Raw genomic sequence first — 20,256 nt, 5'->3', positions numbered from 1 at the left:
GTTCAAACCTTGAATGACAATAGAAATATTATATTAAGAGTTAAGATTAAGTCCTTCTGGTGGGCAGATCTTTTGTCCATGTTCTCAAAAACACCTTTTCATCTCATTTTCCACCATTCTGCATGCCCTCATTCACATTCACATGGTTCTAAAAATGGCAGAGGACTATTATATGATGTCATTCCATCTCCTCTCTTGTCCTATTATACCTTTCTTTATGGATGTATTTATAATGTTAGACATTTTTATAAGTTAGTATAGCTGCATTAATATTTATTTATAAGCATTGGCTGTAAATCATAAGTTGATGTTGGAGTATATGCTATATTCTAGATTTTGTCTCTTTTTTCTTTAAATGGTAGGGTGGATCAGATTGTAGGTCGAGGTGCTCCAATTACAGACAAGGATCGGCCCAAAAGCTCATCTGAAACAGAAATTGCGGAGGATCCGAGCATGATGGGAAGACTTGTGAAAGTGGAGAAACAGGTTATTAAACATTATTAAGACTGATTTAGAGATCTAGTATTAAATCAACATGTAAATCTTTAGAAAAACTTGCACGCTTATTTTATTACTTCAGTCCTCAAACAGATGATTGATTTATATTTTTTAAGCATCTTAATTGTTAAGCTTTTTAGGTTCCACTTATTAAAATCATCATAATCTAGGTACAATTCTGTTTTTTTAGTAAGTCTGTCTGAATTGTTTTTATTTTGTTGTTGTATTTCTGGCTGCATGTTGTTCTAACTTCACTTTTCCTCAGGTAATGTCAATGGAAAGAAAACTGGACTTCTTGGTAAACATTTACATCCAGCGAATGGGAATACCACAGTCTGAGACAGATGCCTACTTTGGTTCCAAGGAGCCTGACCCAGCCCCACCATACCATAGCCCAATTGACCACATAGAGAAGTCTGGCTCCATCACCAAGATCATCCGTTCCTATAGCTCAGCCGGCCAAAAGAACCTTGACCCACCTCCATCTGCTCGTGTCAACCAGAGTCACTGCCCTCCATCCACCTCCTGGCATACCCATGCTCCTCCTGAACCTACTCAGTGCCAAGGCACCTCCCCAGTGGATGACGCCTCACTGGTGCGAATCCCACCCCCTCCAGCCCATGAGCGCTCCTCCAGTGGCCATAATGGTGCCTCCCGGGGCTCCCGTGCCAGTGCTGTAGAGGAGGTAAAGCCTGGAGCCCTGTCTCAGCAGCAAGCAGGTGCTGAAAGTGACACCTCTATCTCCATTCCTTCTGTGGATCACGACGAGCTCGAGCGATCCTTCAGCGGCTTCAGTATCTCACAGTCTAAGGAGAACCTAGACTTTTTAAACAACACATACTTCAGTGGGGTAACCCGCTGCTCCAAAGTGAGGCCCTACATAGCTGAGGGCGAGTCCGATACAGACTCAGAGCTGTGTGCACCTTCGCCTCGCTCAGCCACTGGGGAAGGTGCGTATGGAGACAGAGGTTGGTCTGACCCAAAACAATCTTGAAACAAGCTGGCAAACTAGGTTACACTGCTGGGGATGACAACCTCTGAGGACAAACACAAGGGACCTACGGCAAAAGGCTGACTATGCTGTGAAATAACTGCTATTGCTGATTGTTATAGCTCCAATATCCTGGTAATAATGCCAACTGCCGAAAGGTGGAGCTTTCTGGTACTTAGAAAGGAGGTACTTGTGTCTGTTACCTATGATGGTGCCATGGAGAATTTCTTTTATTGAGAGACAAGCATTTACTGATCAGATTGCATGATCATATTGCATCTCTTCTAGAGAAAGTAAACAGAAGAAGTGCACATAACATAACAGACACCTGATATTCTTAGCCCGAGACACCATAACTTCACTGCAATTCACCCGCCTAGTCATACACAGGAAATCTAGCCATATTGTCCTGTTATTCTCAAACAGGAAACCACCCTTGTTGTCCATGTAAGTTTCATTAATGCACTTCAGAATGAGTGCTCATTTGTCCAGTATAAAACATGCCATCTTAAAACATCTTTTTATAAATAATATCACATTTTACTGCTCCAGCAAGATGTAAGCACATTACTTATATATGAAATTTACAATATCTTACTATCTCAAGTTTAACATTTATATGTGATTACTGGTTTTAATAATTTGCATGAACGAAGGGTATTTATACAGTTTATTTTATACAAACTTATAGCTCAAAGATTTAAAAAAGTTTGATATTTCATTCAGAACATTTGCTCTTTTCATAAAAAGAATTTCTGAAATATATACAATGTGTATCAGATATATTATGATCAATACTGACAAACCATTAGGAAAAATTTATACAAATATTCACATGTAATTCACGTGTAATTTTATTCCCATCACGGAACACTGGAATTATTACTTTTTATTTATCTATTTATTTTCTTATTTATTTATTTATTTATTTATTTATTTATTTATTTATTTATTTATTTATTTATTTATTTATTCATTTATTTATTCATATATTTATTTAATGGCACTATTATACTTGGTTTTATTTGCACCTAAACCTTTAACTAACAAAAATATTCCAGTTCATGGTAGGCTTGTGTGATATATATATATATATTTTTCCCTGCTTGTGATTTTTCAGTAAACGATCAAGACAAACATGTCACAGCATATAGTTATAATGAGCAGAAAAAAATGCTGCTTCTGTGCTCAAAAGCTGTGTCTCAAACCACAGACTGCTTACTAAATAGTATGCCCAAGTAATAGTACAATTTTTTAATAGGTGTAGATCTAGACTGGTCTCCACAGGGGGTGGACAAAATAATGAAAACGCCTAATTACACAGTGAGATACAACAAAGAAACAAGTGGGTGACCAAAGAGCTAGGTCGGTGCATATAACATAGACCCCTAAATAATAGAAACAAGTCATAGAGTCTGGTGGGTCAACTTTTACATTATTTTGTACATCTGGGTGGATTTATCTTTAGAAAAGGCCAAATGATGTCTTTAACCTATAATGCCTGTTCTACCTGTTAAGTACAGTGGAGGAGTCATGAAGTACTGCCAGCATCTTTGTTCAGTGGTGATAATGCCCTTTCCTAATGATGGTTTTTGTAATTGCTTCATGCAAGAGGGTGGACTGGTTAAATAAGCACCCATGAAAAGGCATTTGCATTTAAAGCCTTCCTAATGACAACAAAATTATTAAACCTTTATGGAATGCTCTGAAGCACAAACTGAAAAGTAGATCTTGTCCTCCTTAATAAATGAAAGAATGCCTTTATTTGTCATATATACATATACAGGTGTACAGTACAATGAAATTATTTTCCAGTTTGTTTAAAAGCTGAGGTCAAAGTGTAGGATCAGCCATTGTACGGCGCTCCTGGAGCCGAAAGGGGTTAAGGGCCTTGCTCAAGGGCCCAACAGTGGCTGCATGGCAGAGCTGAGATTCAAACTCAACCTTTGGATTGACAGCCCAAAGCTATACCCACTAGACTACCACTGTCTATTAGGACTGTTTAACAAGTGTTCACTTTGTGTTACATGTTTCTGTTATTATGCTCATCCCCTGTATTATAACATACTATTTGGTAGACAATGTGATCTTTGGGACACAGTGTCACTGTATCACTCCTATGTATGATCTTTGTCATGAAAAAGTAAGCTTTTGTACCCAAGTATACTGCTCCTACTTTAAATTTGTGTTTTTAACATCATAACTTCCAGTTTTCCTTGCTCTCTTAATTAATGTATCTGTTTATAAGCTCACAATATTGTATATTAGTGATTCATCAACAATTATTTTAAACATGTTAAAAATATTACAGCCTTAAGGAAAGACTTGGCACCTCTTTTAAAATTATATACTGTAGTATAGACATGTGCCATAGTATGGACTAGGTGTTATGGTCTCTAGCAATAAACAATCATCACAGTGCTCTTAGCATGAAGCAAAATATAGGTTTCATCTCAGTCTGCTTCTCCATGCATAAAGTTTGATAAACTGCTCCAACTGCTCTGTGAACAAAGAAAAAAAGACGCTTGAGAAAAACATTAGTCCCAATGTAAACCACTGGTAATCACTGGATATTGTGGCAGTGTAGGATCATGTAGGGTCCAAATTCTTATATCGCACAAGCCTACATGGTTATCATTAAACATTTGCACCTATAACTGAAAACCTGCATGTAGTGACAAAATAGACCTAAGGGTCTAGGAATAGAATTTGCTTTGACCTCTTAGCACCTTTCTTAGCGTTGTTCTATTTCAGTAGATCTACTGGCTAATGGCTGTATGACACCAATACGTATTCATTAATTCATTTATTTTCAAGCTTTATACCTACTATTCTGCAATTGTTTTACTTTATTGTACTCCATTGAACTACATTTTTACAGTATCAAATCACATGTTTTTTCCATACAGGTACTTAAGGGGGGCACTGTTGCCAAAAACATTGAGAACTTTTGATTCAAACAACCCAATTATATAATGTTGCTATGCAGTTTTCATTTATTAATGCAAAACCATTGGTTTGTAATTACATGATCTTTATATTGAATCCAATTTGTAGGAAACATCTGTTGAAAAAGGTATTTTGACACATCATTTCACAGGATTAATTAAGCACAACATATCCAACTAATGTGTAGTGAACTAATTAAAATTGCCTCCTGCAGATGGAAGCCAAGCTTCTTATATGTAATTTTATATGTAATTGGTTCAACCGCAATGAAGTAAACACTTTTCAGTGTGCTTGTGTTGGCTTATCGTAACATTGTGTATATTACAACACATAATTGGGTTGTTACTGACATTGCTGAGCCCACTGTACATTATTTACTCAGAGCTCTTTTTTCACAAAGTGCATTTCAAAGAAGAAACGTCTTTATTTTGCATAGTTTTGTCTTCCATCCAGGCTGTGTTCATTTATCAAACAATATTTACATTTTAAACCAACATTAAAAAAAAAATTCTTTTTAGCATCTGTTTCATTCTCACAGGTAGAGAAAGATTTTAAAATGTAATTATCAATTATTACTTTTTCAAACATAACATTAATTTAGGCTAATAAATCACGGCTAAGGAATCAGTATACAGGACTTACAGTTGTATATTGAGACAGACATTTCTCGCTTGTGCATTTACGAAGAGCAATACAAGTGTTGGAAAACCACGTGGAATGCATTTGAGCACATAGACACATGTTGTTTACCTTGGAAATATCTGTCATATTTAATGACTTGTTTTTTTATTGCATATCTTGTCATCACAGCTGCCTTGCTTGGTTTTTTTTTTTTAATCATTTGATTTTTCCAAAGAATATACAGTACTTTGCTTTTATGCCTTTGGTGTTAAAAATAACACAGGTAACACAGTGATGTTTTGTCCATGTTCTGTAATGTATAAGTGTGTTCTTACTGCAAATCTGTTTTAAACATGTGAATGTATTATTGAATTCTCTCACATAAACACTACCTTGTTTTTACTTTCACTTTCATTCTTGGTTTGGCAGACATAGGCAACCATGATTCAATGCTGCATTTAATTTACATCAGTAAGGAGCTGCATTGGCTTGGTTTCTGAGGTTTTACATTTGCAGTTTGTTGCGTGGAGGAGAACTAGACAAGACACTAGACTGGAACGCTTCAGTAGCACTTTATGTTACAGATTAGTAAAAAGTGGATAATTAAATGGTAATATTGCTGCCAAGAATTAGTTCTACATCTCATGCAGGCACCTTGAAAAGAAACAGGTGACATTGTTGCACCGCCAATGAGTCGATACACCAGTCAACCCTTACCTTTATCAGACATGGACAATTGTTTCTGTAGACCGCCTGACCAATCCAGTCCAGGCTTGAACCTGGATCTCAGCAGTGGTGGGCTTGCATAACAGACTGCCATGTCACCCATAAAAAGCCAATTTATCTTGTATTACTTTAGCTATATTTTAGCTTAAATACCATTATACTAGGGTAGCTATGAAGCTGAATTACACAGCTGACTGAATGTTTGATTATTTTAATAGCCACAACATAACTAATAGTTCTTAATTACTTGCAGGCATGTTTACTGTTTGTCCAGCAATCCCAACATGCACAGACATGCTTCCTTACAGGTCCTCATCTTTTTTTAAGTCATGAAGAACAAACTACCTGTCCCAACATTCTGACCCCTTCAACTGTGTTATTATTTATAACATTGTATTATACCATGTGGCTATGCATACATATGCACTTGAAACATTTGACCTGGACTTATACCTATGCACCTAGATTCCAGACTACCACCAAAAGTCCTTTTTTATGGGCAAGAATAGATCTGTTTCCAACCAGCATAATAAATAGTCAAACCCTGTTACTGCAATATCAATATAGCTATTATCACATCTTCTGGACCTATTAAATAAGTACAGTGTGATTCGAGATGTTGCACCTAGTCTTTTACATTTACATTTTCAGCATTTAGCAGACGCTTTTATCCAAAGCGACTTACACAATGAGCGGAACACGATGAGCAATTGAGGGTTAAGGGCCTTGCTCAGGGACCCAACAGTGGCAACTTGGTGGTGGCGGGGCTTGAACCAGCAACCTTCTGTTTACTAGTCCAGTACCTTAACCACTGAGCTATCAGTGGCCCTAGTCTTTTGGTGCTCTCAAGTCAATAAGACATTTTGAGCAGGTGATTTAAATCATATCTAATTTACAAAGATTAAAGTTTAGATGTTAGACGATACAGATATGCTTTTTATATCCTCACTGCAGCTTAAATCATGGCTGTGTAAGTCTGCTAAAACAAAAAAATACACATAGGGAACAGAACAGAAAAGACAGATACAGAGCTAAATCAATATTTAATGCATGACATGTAACCTGCTAGCCTTATTGGTTTCTTTTCAACTTATGTCTAAAGTGACAATTGCATCTATGTTGCATTTAAATCGCATTTATGTTTACATTAAAACATTGTACAATAACCAAGCTTAAAAAAAAAAACACATTGTCTTCGCAAAGTCTGTAACTTGAATGCGATTTTTTTCAGACAACACAGTGGTCTTTACATGTGATGATCTACTGTCAAACACGATTGTTTTTCACAAGAGGCACTTTTTTTTGTTTTCTTAAAGGAATAAAATGCTTGCCAGCATGTTTTAAAACACTAAATGCCATAAATATAGCTTTTGTAATGTAGCATATCCCTTGTGTAGTCATTCAAATCCATGGGAGCTGTATAATAAACTTTGTATTATTACAACAATTGTTGATTTGTGTCTTTGTGCATTTACAGACTATTACAGGTGGTTTCTGGTCAACTTGTTTTTATCCATAGAGGGGCAACATCATGGCTTTTACACAGATACAAAGAAGTACAATACCAAGGATACAAATTATTTAATGTTTACATGTGAGCATGAATGTTCCACTTGGGCTGTGCAGAGATGTTCTTGATGCACATCTACAGAGAAAATCTCATTGATTATTACTTTTCTGCTCTGGTACTTTGTAATTTTCACAGCTGAGCTCCTCTGAGAAATACTGACATTTAAAAATATGACTATTACTGTCTTAATTAATACTGCTATGTTAAATATTTGTTTCAAAAAATAATGAAAGAAGTCTAAGAACATCATATTGGAAACTCTCTAACCCATTTTGGAGTACTCTTGCCATCTTGTGAAATAAATCACAACAGCTAACATTTAGCTGTGTCCAAATTAGTTGCATGGTATAAAGCTACCATCTACTGGTAAACAGTTATACTCTTTAATTTTAAATATTCCTTCATTTATTGTCTGTTTTACCCCGCGCTTTATCCTGGTTAGGGTCGCGGTGGGTGCAATTCACTGGGTGAAACAAAGGTAACCCCATAAACAGGTCGCCAGTCCATCACAGGTCAATCACACACACACACAAACACATAGAGCAATTTTGTATCTCCAGTTAACCTGACTGTATGTCTTTGTACTGTTGGAGGAACCACTGAAACGAGAGAAACGTTGTGAATCAATCCGATTCCAATACCAATGTTGGTGTCAATACTGTCGATATTTGGATCTATCCACTCACCCCTAGTAAGGATAGAACAGTCGTGTGAAGGTGTCAATACCTAGCCTAGCTAACTAGTTCACAGCTGAGATACTGACTAAAACCCAAATAACTCATAAACCATAACTATTATTATAATAAAAGATATACAATAAAGGTTTGTGCACCATGTGCAGTACACTAACTATACGAAAAACATTACAGCTGTGAGTTAATCTCCCACAGGTACTTGTTAGCTTAGTTGCTAGGGTTAGCTGCTAAGCTAATTGCAGTGACTTCTGTTTCTAAAAGCACTGTAAATATACTCTATCATATTTATATTGTAATTCATACATTTTTGTAAGTAGCTGCTCTCAGTGGGGTTGTAGATAAATTCAGATGTTTAAAGCGGTCAGATTTCTGGTTTCTGTGTGCTTTACTTTCCTCGTCACTTCTGAGGTAAAACGTTACCATCATGGCGTATCACCACCAAGCGGCTAACTAACTCATACCATGTAGTTGTGCTTACCGGGTAAATAAATATGTACATTTTTAATAGTGACCGAATATATGTTTTTTTTCACAAACTTAGTCACAGAAAAGGAAACATTTCAAAAATCACTGACTGCCATGGCATAGGCTACATGATATAAATGTCTCTAAACTTTTTGCAGTTCATGGTACCTGACAAATTCAGGTGTACCAGAGTATCTTTTCCATGTTTGATGGCAGGTTCCTGTGGTGTCCCTTCATCTGATCTGTGTTCGGTTTTACTGTTTGGGGTTTTAGATGGTGGAGTTCTCTGAAGCTGTTTGCCAACAGGAATTATATTAAGTGCAGACGGTAAGACATAATTATCAGATTTAATTGAACTTCTCAGTGAATTCATAGTGCAGGTAAAATAATTAAAAACAAGTCAAGCGTTGTAGTAATGCGCATGCGCAGATATCTTAATCGCTGAGAGCCATTAATGTAGCGTTGTGTTGACCAGAATGTGGACAAACGGCACAATAACTACTAGTATTCTACTAGTATTTCATTAAATTATTAAAAATAAGATATTTGTCATAAATATTTTACAGGTAATGAAATAAATTTGTCACGCAAATGTGACAGATTTGTTTTTATACAACAGTTAGTTCCAACCTTACAATCTGATTGGTTGAGAAGCGTTCTAACTGTGCTGATATTCGTGATAACAGCACGGCCTTTTCACACCACAACTTTATTACTCCGCTGATGCGTTGCCAGTAACGACAAGCTTCATACACACAAACGTGCACGCAGGCGACACAGACTTTATTCCCGATCTCGTTTTAAATCCGTTATCTGATATACAATCTAACGCACTGTGTAGGGAACATAAATCCGCGATCTGATACACAATCTAGCGCACTATGTAGGGAACATAAATCCGCGATCTGATACACAATCTAGCGCACTGTGTAGGGAACATAAATCCGCGATCTGACACACAGTCTAGTGCACTATGTAGGGAACATAAATCCGCGATCTGATACACAATCTAGTGCACTATGTAGGGAACTAAATCCGCGATCTGATACACAATCTAGTGCACTATGTAGGGAACATTAATGTGTTTGTAACGCGAACAGTTAGCTTATTAGCCCAGTTAGCAGCTCCTAAGAGTTCTGTTATCACCCATAATCCTTTGGTGTGTGTGTGAGAGCTTTTTTATTTTTTTTTTCCCTTCGGAGGTTCTTGCCTTTTTCTTCTTGTTGTTCTTACCTCCCTGAAATGAGTTTTTGCAACTTGGGATGTCTGCTTTGTAGTGTTAAACTTTATATTCGTTGTGGAACTACTTTTTGGCGGAAGGTATTGTCAATATTAAAGCATATTTATTATGAAATTCAGGGCTTCTTTGATTTATTTTCTTTCTTTATTTTGTAAAAACTGTTGTATAAAAGCAATAGAACACTTGAGGTCGTGTGTTATCGCGAATAACATCACGGCTGTAATGATCTACTGCGACCAAATCACAGCCGTGATGTCATTCGTGATAACACACTCCCTCTCGTGTTGTACATAAATACTGTATATTATAAAACGGATAGTTCCGGTCTTAAAATCTGATTGGCTGAGCCACATCATTCCATATTAATACGCCACTGAATAGAAAAAGTTAATGTTATTTTCGCCCTCATGTTGCCTAGCAACACTGTTAATCGAACTATTTTGCGTCGCGGAAGAATGCTTTATTGTAAGTTTATACACGATAAATACATTTATGAATTAAACATTGTTGTATTTATTATATTTTTTGTTGACCGCCGTTTTATAAAAGCAATAAGCCACTCGAGACTGTGCATTACTGTTATGATTTTAGCACGGGGAAAGAAGTTTTAGGCATTCCGCTTCGCGTCGTGCCAAAAACGTCATCCCCGTGCTAAAATCACAGTAATGCACGGCCTCTCGTGGCTTATTGCTTTAATAAACAATAAGTGGAATGCTGTACATACAGAAACAAGGAGGTGGTTTTAATGGTATGGCTAATAAGTGTATTTATTAGGATTTTAACATGCATGAATGTGTGTGTATGTGTATGTTGAGAATAAAACGGATTCTCTCTGTGCCTGCAATCTCCTTCATCCAGTATATCACAAAGACATTAACATAGACACACATAGACATTAATTAAGGGATTAACATTGTCTTGGTCTTGGATTAACATTATCTGTAGTTATGTTAAAGTAACATTTAAAACATTTAAAAATGTTTTTGGGTATGTTCTTTAACTTGTATTAAATGTCCTGAGAATATTAAGAAAACTGACAAAATAACGTTGAAGGAATGTTCTAATAAAACATTTATACAACCAAAATAGAACCTTAAGGGAACGTTCAGAGGACCTTATTTAAAATGTTCTTAGAACATTCCAAGACAATGTTCCCAGAACGTTAAATTATGGTTGCGAATGAGGTTTAGGTAACGTTGAGGGAACATTCCAATACAACGTTCCCACATCCAAAATGGAACGTTTGGGGAATGTTCTCAGAACGTAATTTTGTTAGCTGGGTACATACATAATATAAGGTCTTATAAATAAGGTGTCTTTTAGATTTTGTTCTTTACAAAGTTAACAGTAATGTTTAACTAGCCATGCAACATGTCATCAGCTTTTTATAGGCTTAGGCATATTCGTAAATTGCTTTGGTGGTAAATAAACAAATAATTAACTAAATAAATGTAAAATCATTAGAATTTTACAATACGTTCTACTTATAAAAAGCTCACATATTGTTTTCCATTTACACAACACAGCTATAGACCGTTTCAATGAGGGTAAACAATAACAACGCTACTGCGCATGTCTGTTCCTTTCGCCTTTCCGGTAGCGCCACTTTTAAACATCCATCCAGCTGTCAACATGACGAGCTCGTACTTTTCGAGTCTCCCGAACGCGGAACAAACGCGATATTAGCAGAAATGAATGATAGATCATCAAGTATCTTCACCAGCCCCTTTTGAGGAGAATTTAAGAAGTGTTTTTCCGCTGACCTAAAACGTTTGCCTGAGGTAACATACCCAGACGTGTATCACTACCCTGTTGAAACGGAGTGTGTTTACACCAGAGAGGCAGTGAAAGCACACCGCAGTTTGGACGCATACAATTAATTATTAAAATCATTATTGTGTCATCTCCCCTTTTGTGTCTGTTGAGTTAAGAGCCATTATAATATGATAAAAATATGACAAACCACAGTGAATTACTTCTCATCTGAATTAGAACATATTAGCTAATGCTAAAACGATTTTTTTATAGCCTAACTGGAAATACATGAAATATTTTACAGTAAGCACAATGTATTCATAAATAGAATGTTTACTTTTTGTATTACAAAAGTAGAACCATGTTTCTTTACAGGTCTGTGTGTCATTTAATAATTAAGCTAAGCTAATTATTACAGCTAATTAAGCCGTTAATATAATTCCATATAGTGACATTTCCCCAAAATATAGTCCTATAAAGTTATGGCTTTTACATCGTATTCTCAGGAAAATGTAAACTTTTTAAGGCTTATGTTGGTTTATGTTTATTCTGTTCTATTAATACAAATATTAAGCGCCTGCATATTTTAATACACTTAAGCTAAACGTCAGGGACAAGACACCAAGAGAACAGCGTTTAAGTGAGTACATTTGTTCACAATATTTTATTATGAAATAATATATATTACATTTATTATAAGAGTTGATGGTGGGTATCCAGCCGGTTCTATTTACAGCAGCAATCCAAGCGTTTCGCTGTGCGTGGTCTTTTGGAAATCTGTTCACCTTAATTTCTGAAAGCAAGTTTGTACCTGGCCTGAGGGAACATCCGACAACCGAACAACACGGTCCTAACTTTAATTTAGACATACTGTCAGTAAATCACAACTGAACTAGCGCAAAAGAATTGAAGCAGTTGTGCTCAATCGCTGTTGTTCTGAGCGCTGTTTACCACCAAGCGGAAGCGTCTTAGGAACATCAACGTCACTTCCTGGACTCATGAATATTCATTTGAAACGGTCTATAGTTCTTCACTTATAGTTTACTTCAGTTATAATGTATTTTATAATGTTTTATCCTTTTTCTTGTATTCTCGGTACAATGTTGGTCAGCACCAGTAGGTGGCAAACTATACACTTCCCCTCAAACTACAATTCCCACAATGCACCACAACGAAACGTTGGCATACATGGAGGAAGTGTTTACAACTGGACCAAGTAAAATGGAGCTTTATAGCTCCCTAGTTTTTAAGAAGAATTAGCTTCGTACTACCAATATCTATATAATGTACAGTCCATTTATATGTTTTGTATGTACTCAGAGTTTAAGCTAGTAACGAATCCGTGCTAGCGTTGAGCTAGCATCAAGTGCTAACCTTCATCAACTTGATGTGTAAGCTGGTGAAAACCAGCCAGGTTTTTGTGTTTCAAGATGTACACTCTGTTATCGGGTCTTTACAAATATATGTTCCAAAAAGACGAATATTGCATTTTGATTCTTGGACTCGATAATGCTGGTAAAACGGTACGTTTCTCGTAAAATGCTTTTGTAGCTGCTTTTAATAAACCTGTTTTTCTTATTGCACTTTAGTCAAGGTGTTCCATGCAGTTTAACTTTACCACACAGTTTAGTATTGATTAAAGTCAAACTGTGTCTCATTGTTTTAGGGCAAACAAGAAAGATGTTAATTTTGCCATTGCCAAATCAGATTATTTATGAGGCTTCAGTGTTGATGTGTTATAACAATTCTTGCTTGCAGCTTAAAAATGATAAAGGCCCACAAATGGGAACACTTTATTTTGCTTAGAAAATATGGGCCATGACTCTCATATAGTATTTTTAAATACCATATGGTCAAAGGTTTGAACTTGTTGGAAATCCTGTTTCAAGACCATTGCAATTAATGTGGAGTGCCTTTTCCTCTTGCACATGAAATGACCTCTACACTGTTGGATAATTAAAAAAAAAAGTCTGTGGAAATGTTTGTGCCCATTTAATCAAAAGAACTTCCATAGTCCTTGGAATTTCAGTGTACAGTTATACAGAATATGAGTTATTATGATTTGTATTAAATTATTTAAATGAACTTCAATAAAATTCTGATTCTGAAATCGATGAACCCTGTTTAATAATTATTAAATTATTATTATTAAACATTTCATTCATTTAATATGAATTAAGCTTTGCATATTCATCAGGTGTGTTTTTTCCTAGACATTTCTGGAGCAAACAAAAACAAAATTCAGCAAGAACTACAAAGGAATGAGCCTTTCCAAAATTACAACCACAGTTGGGTTAAACAGTAAGTGGTTACGTTTGTAGGTTATGTTTTTGTAGTGTTTAGCAATATATATATATAACATATGAATAATGGCATTGAAAATGACACCATGTACCCTTTTTGTGCAGTTGGCACCATAGATGTTGGTAAACCACGACTGATGTTTTGGGATCTTGGAGGACAAGAAGAACTGCAGTCATTATGGGACAAAGTAAGTGCAATGTTAAGTTTTCATCTAATAGTGTTCCTCAAATGTTTTGACAAATTTTACAACAGTAAAAGAGGGATAGTGATAGTTTGCATTTTTTTTCTTTTCTTTGTGTCTTAAAGTACTATGCAGAATCTCATGGAGTCATCTATGTTATTGACTCAACTGATGAAGAGCGGTTGACTGAGTCAAAGAATGCATTTGGTGAGTGTTTGTAATGCAAATGCATTAAATGCTTAAGATCTGCTACTTTATAAAGATACATATAATAAATTAACACAATAACTGTACTAACTCATGAAAGAATAAAGTTACGTTAAAACCAAGCGCACCATTGTTTTTCTTGTGAAATTCTCAATAAGTTTGATGTCACATGACCCTCTTCCCATTGAAAAAACTAAAGTTGGATCCAAAATGGCCGACTTCAAAATGGCCGCCATGGTCACCACCCATCTTGAAAAGTTTTCCCCCTCCCATATACTAATGTGCCACAAACAGGAAGTTAATATCACCAACCATTCCCATTTTATTTAGGTGTATCCATATAAATGGCCCACCCTGTATATTGAATTTGTTCATACAATTATAAACAAAAGCATAACTATAAGAATAAAAATGATATGTTTAGATGTGATGATTTCACATTGTGCTCTTAGATTAATAATACAGATAATAACAGATAAGCCAGCATTTACTCAAAAACACAGCATTACAGTTATGTTTATTGCTTTACCCCAAGCAAAACTTATTTCCACACAAATGTCTTTGATTTACATACAAACATTTACACAAATCAGATTAATTAAACCACAGTGCCCAATTGTGTTGTTTTATTTGTATACAAATTGATATACATAATCAATCATATTAGTTTAAAGTTGAAGGACATTAAGCATGTAGGTTAAATAAAAATATGCACTACATAGGTATTTCAAACAACAAAAACAAAAGTAATAAAGTACTTGTTTTTCAGGCTGTAAACAACACTGTATATATGTATTACTGCCCAGCATACAATTCAGAATAAACGTGCTCATATTAATGTTTATTAAATATGGATCTATTGTTAAAAGACTATTACAAACTGTTCTAAATTAGTTGTTTCATATGTTAATATCAACCAATATACCAGATTTAGTGTGTTCCATTTTTCAGAGAAAATGATCTGTAGTGAAGCTCTTGATGGTGTTCCTCTTCTTGTGCTTGCTAATAAACAAGATGTAGAGGTATGCATTTATTTTTATCTTTCTTTTCCGATTTTTAAATGAATGCTTCCCCAAAGATTTATGGTAATCATTTTTATACAGGGCTTGTTGTCCCCTTATTACAAGGCCTTGAAGTATGTTTTTTGAAATTTGTGCATATTTGGTCAAAATAGCATTTATACGGCAGGGCACTGACATGATTAAGAAAGCCTCAGTCGATGTTCAAGTTAAGTTGTGCTGGAACAGAAAAGGACATTCCCTAAACTTTTGCTGCAAATTTGGAAGGATATAATTTATTAATTAGAAATCAGTAAGAAATCAGTATGTATCAGTGCTGCTCAGACTGTGGCTCAGAAAAAGCACTTGCATATTTGATAAATCTTAAATAAAATGTTTACATTTTGAGTAATAAAGTATTTATCTTTTACTGATAATATGAATAAGCTGGGGACTATAAATATTGGTATGCTTTTCTTTCCCCAGAATTGTCTGTCTGTACCTGACATAAAGACAGCATTTAGTGACTGTGCACCTAAAATTGGAAAACGAGACTGCCTGGTCCAGCCCTGTACTGCTCTAACTGGGTAAGCTTATCCACATTGCGTACTTGTAGCTGTATCATTTAGCAAGTAGCACGGAAACACACCCTTTTCTAAAGGTTTGTAAAAAAAGAGACAAAACCATGCAATTCTTATTTAAATAAAGTTGGTAAAAAATAACATTTTACCAACTTTCAAAAACTATTCTTAATCAATTGTTGCAATAGTGAAACTGCATATAATGACATTGTTATTATATGTGTATTGATTAATTTATTTTGTTTTTATATATTTTTTTGTTTAGTCAGGGAGTGAACGAAGGAATTGAGTGGATGGTAAAGTGCGTGGTTCGGAACATTCATCGCCCCCCTCGACAAAAAGACATTACATAAAGCCACATTTACTGTATATAATTGTGTGAGTATGTGTTTGTGTATAGATGTGTGAACAATTTGTTCAAAGTACATACTAGGTTTGGCTAATCTTGTTGAAATACTTGCACAACAGTGTTGTTTCCTCATCCCAAAACAGCTGTCATGTAAGACAGGTATGAGTGTAAAGAAGCAGTTGCTTATTACTGGCATAATGTAGTTTGTAACTACACATAAAAAAAAAAGAGTTTTTTTGTGTGTAAGTTTGCAGTGTAAGTTATACTGTCTGCAGAAGTTTATATCTGGGTCAGCTTGAATTGGCTGAGGTGTGACCTGTGTGACCTCTGTATTTAACACACTTCTTTAGATATTAATTCTTTTAAAAAGCGTCTACAGCTATTTGCTTAGCAGCACAACTTTATACCATTTAAAATTATTTTTCAACCTTATCACATCAGAATTGTAATGGTTTACAGGTTTTTTTTTATAATAAACACTGAAACTGATATTAAAGCCTATGTGAAATCTATTGCTTGCTTTCTATTGATTCTCAGTATGAAACATCTTTAAACTAGTAATTTAATAAAAACCTCATTGACTAATATGATTAATGATTAATTTTCCATTTAACCTCTTCTCTATACTTGGCTAAAATCCCAGGGTGTGGCACTGCATTTGTCCCCAAAAACCCCACTTTTTTTTTTTCCAGACTTTGCTTCTGCCCCTTCCCAACAAAGTACAGAGTCAGACAGCACACATTATATGCAACATGAGATTAAATACTGAACTTTGTCATTTATGATACCATGTGACAACCCTTATTAAATGATCTGAACTTTGATTTAATGTTAGCTGTATGACGTAGTATTATAAAGTTTGATTTATGTTAAATAATTATTGGTGTATGCAAAGTTTACTTAGTTTTGCACAAACTCTATTATTGAGCCGTAAATAATTCTGAATTGATTTATTAGGGATGACTTTTAATATCCACTGTATATTTACACAGTGGATCCATCGACAGTTCCCTGTGACTTCATGGCTTGGTTGTTTTTTGTTTTTTTTTGTCCCGACAACACTGTGTAAATTGTGGGCTCTTTTATACGCAAGTTTGTGCCTGTGCAAACTATGTCCAATAAAATACATTTTTAAAAGGTGGACTTAATTCAGTTCTAGACCTATCTAGAGGATAATTTAAGTAAACAAGATGTACCTTGCATTTGTAGTGCCACAGCAAAGGGTCTGAATACTTTTGTTAATAAGAGAGTTCAGTTTTGGATTGTTAATATATTTTCTTACAAGCAATTAAATGTATTAAACTATAAAACTTACCAGTGATTGAGTGTAGATTTATGGCTAAAATCTGCAATTGTATCAAATTCTCAACACAGTGAGCAACAAGGGGTCTGCATACTTTTCAAATTCACTGAAAATAAGTTTGGACAGACCAGGTCAAATGAAATGTTTCATTTAGTGAAAATAATTGAAAATACATCACTCTACATGGACAAACGTTTTATTATAGTATTTGTGTATTGTCATTATGAACATGTTTAATTTTATTTGCAATTTTTAAGCCCATGCAGTCTTTAAGTTCATGGCAATGTAAAACATGATTTACTCTGGACATTGTCACCTGTGTTTCTTGTTTTTGTGGTAGTTCTTGTGTCATATCTGCATCATCAGATGCTTTCTTTTATATACTATAAAGTGACAGTTTAAGTTTTCTTCTTGAAATTGGCAATTAGACCACTGTTTAATCTACTGGCAGACATTTGTTTGTAAAGCTTATTTTGGGGCCTAAAGTTTAAGTGACAATCTGGAGTTGTACAAATCGATGGCACCACTCTTGACTTTTTTATTGTTGTGACTAATGGGTGTAACAAAGAATTAGGAAGTCACAAAGAATTAGGAAGTCACAAAGAATTAGGAAGTCATGCCACAAAGTTGCATAACATTTCCTCCACCACACGCACACACACACATATATATACAGTGTATCACAAAAGTGAGTACACCCCTCACATTTCTGCAAATATTTTATTATATATTTTCATGGGACAACACTATAGAACTAACACTTGGATATAAGTTAGAGTAGTCAGTGTACAGCTTGTATAGCAGTGTAGATTTACTGTCTTCTGAAAATAACTCAACACACAGCCATTAATGTCTAAATGGCTGGCAACATAAGTGAGTACACCCCACAGTGAACATGTCCAAATTGTGCTCAAAGTGTCAATATTTTGTGTGACCACCATTATTATCCAGCACTGCCTTAACCCTCCTGGGCATGGAATTCACCAGAGCTGCACAGGTTGCTACTGGAATCCTCTTCCACTCCTCCATGATGACATCACGGAGCTGGTGGATGTTAGACACCTTGAACTCCTCCACCTTCCACTTGAGGATGCGCCACAGGTGCTCAATTGGGTTTAGTCCATCACCTTTACATTCAGCTTCCTCAGCAAGGCAGTTGTCATCTTGGAGGTTGTGTTTGGGGTCGTTATCCTGTTGGAAAACTGCCATGAGGCCCAGTTTTGGAAGGCAGGGGATCATGCTCTGTTTCAGAATGTCACAGTACATGTTGGAATTCATGTTTACCTCAATGAACTGCAGCTCCCCAGTGCCAGCAACACTCATGCAGCCCAAGACCATGATGCTACCACCACCATGCTTGACTGTAGGCAAGATACAGTTGTCTTGGTACTTCTCACCAGGGCGCCGCCACACATGCTGGACACCATCTGAGCCAAACAAGTTTATCTTGGTCTCGTCAGACCACAGGGCATTCCAGTAATCCATGTTCTTGGACTGCTTGTTTTCAGCAGACTGTTTGCAGGCTTTCTTGTGCGTCAGCTTCCTTCTGGGATGACGACCATGCAGACCGAGTTGATGCAGTGTGCTGCGTATGGTCTGAGCACTGACAGGCTGACCTCCCACGTCTTCAACCTCTGCAGCAATGCTGGCAGCACTCATGTGTCTATTTTTTAAAGCCAACCTCTGGATATGACGCCGAACACGTGGACTCGACTTCTTTGGTCGACCCTGGCGAAGCCTGTTCCGAGTGGAACCTGTCCTGGAAAACCGCTGTATGACCTTGGCCACCATGCTGTAGCTCAGTTTCAGGGTGTTAGCAATCTTCTTATAGCCCAGGCCATCTTTGTGGAGAGCAACAATTCTATTTCTCACATCCTCAGAGAGTTCTTTGCCATGAGGTGCCATGTTGAATATCCAGTGGCCAGTATGAGAGAATTGTACCCAAAACACCAAATTTAACAGCCCTGCTCCCCATTTACACCTGGGACCTTGACACATGACACCAGGGAGGGACAACGACACATTTGGGCACAATTTGGACATGTTCACTGTGGGGTGTACTCACTTATGTTGCCAGCTATTTAGACATTAATGGCTGTGTGTGTGGAGTTATTTTCAGAAGACAGTAAATCTACACTGCTATACAAGCTGTACACTGACTACTCTAAGTTATATCCAAGTTTCATGTCTATACAGTAGTGTTGTCCCATGAAAAGATATAATGAAATATTTGCAGAAATGTGAGGGGTGTACTCACTTTTGTGATACACTGTATATACAGTGTATCACAAAAGTGAGTACACCCCTCACATTTCTGCAAATATTTTATTATATCTTTTCATGGGACAACACTATAGAAATGAAACTTGGATATAACTTAGAGTAGTCAGTGTACAGCTTGTATAGCAGTGTAGATTTACTGTCTTCTGAAAATAACTCAACACACAGCCATTAATGTCTAAATAGCTGGCAACATAAGTGAGTACACCCCACAGTGAACATGTCCAAATTGTGCCCAAAGTGTCAATATTTTGTGTGACCACCATTATTATCCAGCACTGCCTTAACCCTCCTGGGCATGGAATTCACCAGAGCTGCACAGGTTGCTACTGGAATCCTCTTCCACCCCTCCATGATGACATCACGGAGCTGGTGGATGTTAGACACCTTGAACTCCTCCACCTTCCACTTGAGGATGCGCCACAGGTGCTCAATTGGGTTTAGTCCATCACCTTTACCTTCAGCTTCCTCAGCAAGCCAGTTGTCATCTTGGAGGTTGTGTTTGGGGTCGTTATCCTGTTGGAAAACTGCCATGAGGCCCAG

General features: G+C 36.3%; 2 protein-coding genes across 9 annotated transcripts in view; both read left to right on the top strand.

Moving 5' to 3' along the window:
* LOC134316300 (potassium voltage-gated channel subfamily KQT member 2) overlaps nt 1-1,989 on the top strand; it is a 70,022-nt gene extending 68,033 nt beyond the window's left edge. For all 7 annotated transcript variants that reach the window (XM_062996643.1, XM_062996641.1, XM_062996639.1 and 4 more), the window contains 2 exons: nt 363-486; nt 764-1,989. In XM_062996643.1, the coding sequence (XP_062852713.1) occupies nt 363-486; nt 764-1,492 (853 nt within the window). In that variant the 3' untranslated portion in view covers nt 1,493-1,989. The remainder of the gene's footprint in view (nt 1-362; nt 487-763) is intronic.
* Nucleotides 1,990-12,614: 10,625 nt separating this feature from the next.
* arfrp1 (ADP-ribosylation factor related protein 1) lies at nt 12,615-16,619 on the top strand. 2 transcript variants are annotated; one of them, XM_062996638.1, is made up of 7 exons: nt 12,615-13,033; nt 13,724-13,811; nt 13,919-14,001; nt 14,121-14,202; nt 15,154-15,224; nt 15,687-15,787; nt 16,051-16,136. In XM_062996638.1, exons 1-7 carry the CDS (start codon nt 12,941-12,943, stop codon nt 16,055-16,057), a joined length of 525 nt encoding a protein of 174 aa, XP_062852708.1. In that variant the 5' UTR covers nt 12,615-12,940; the 3' UTR covers nt 16,058-16,136. The 2 variants fall into 2 exon arrangements, with proteins under 2 accessions (XP_062852708.1, XP_062852707.1); XM_062996637.1 differs by having other exon boundaries at nt 12,621-13,033; nt 16,047-16,619.
* Nucleotides 16,620-20,256: the final 3,637 nt, after the last annotated feature.

The sequence above is a fragment of the Trichomycterus rosablanca genome, chromosome 6, assembly GCF_030014385.1.
Source record: "Trichomycterus rosablanca isolate fTriRos1 chromosome 6, fTriRos1.hap1, whole genome shotgun sequence".
Lineage (NCBI taxonomy): Eukaryota > Metazoa > Chordata > Actinopteri > Siluriformes > Trichomycteridae > Trichomycterus > Trichomycterus rosablanca.
The sequence above is the reverse complement of the archived record's forward strand: the minus strand, read 5'-3'. Positions and strand labels throughout refer to the sequence as shown.

Coding starts and splice junctions, on each gene's coding strand:
- arfrp1 (XM_062996637.1), top strand. CDS start 12,941: ATGTACACTCTGTTATCGGGTCTTTACAAATATATGTTCCAAAAAGAC. Junction 13,034..13,723: donor TCGATAATGCTGGTAAAACG/GTACGTTTCTCG, acceptor GTTTTTTCCTAG/ACATTTCTGGAGCAAACAAA. Junction 15,225..15,686: donor CTAATAAACAAGATGTAGAG/GTATGCATTTAT, acceptor TTCTTTCCCCAG/AATTGTCTGTCTGTACCTGA.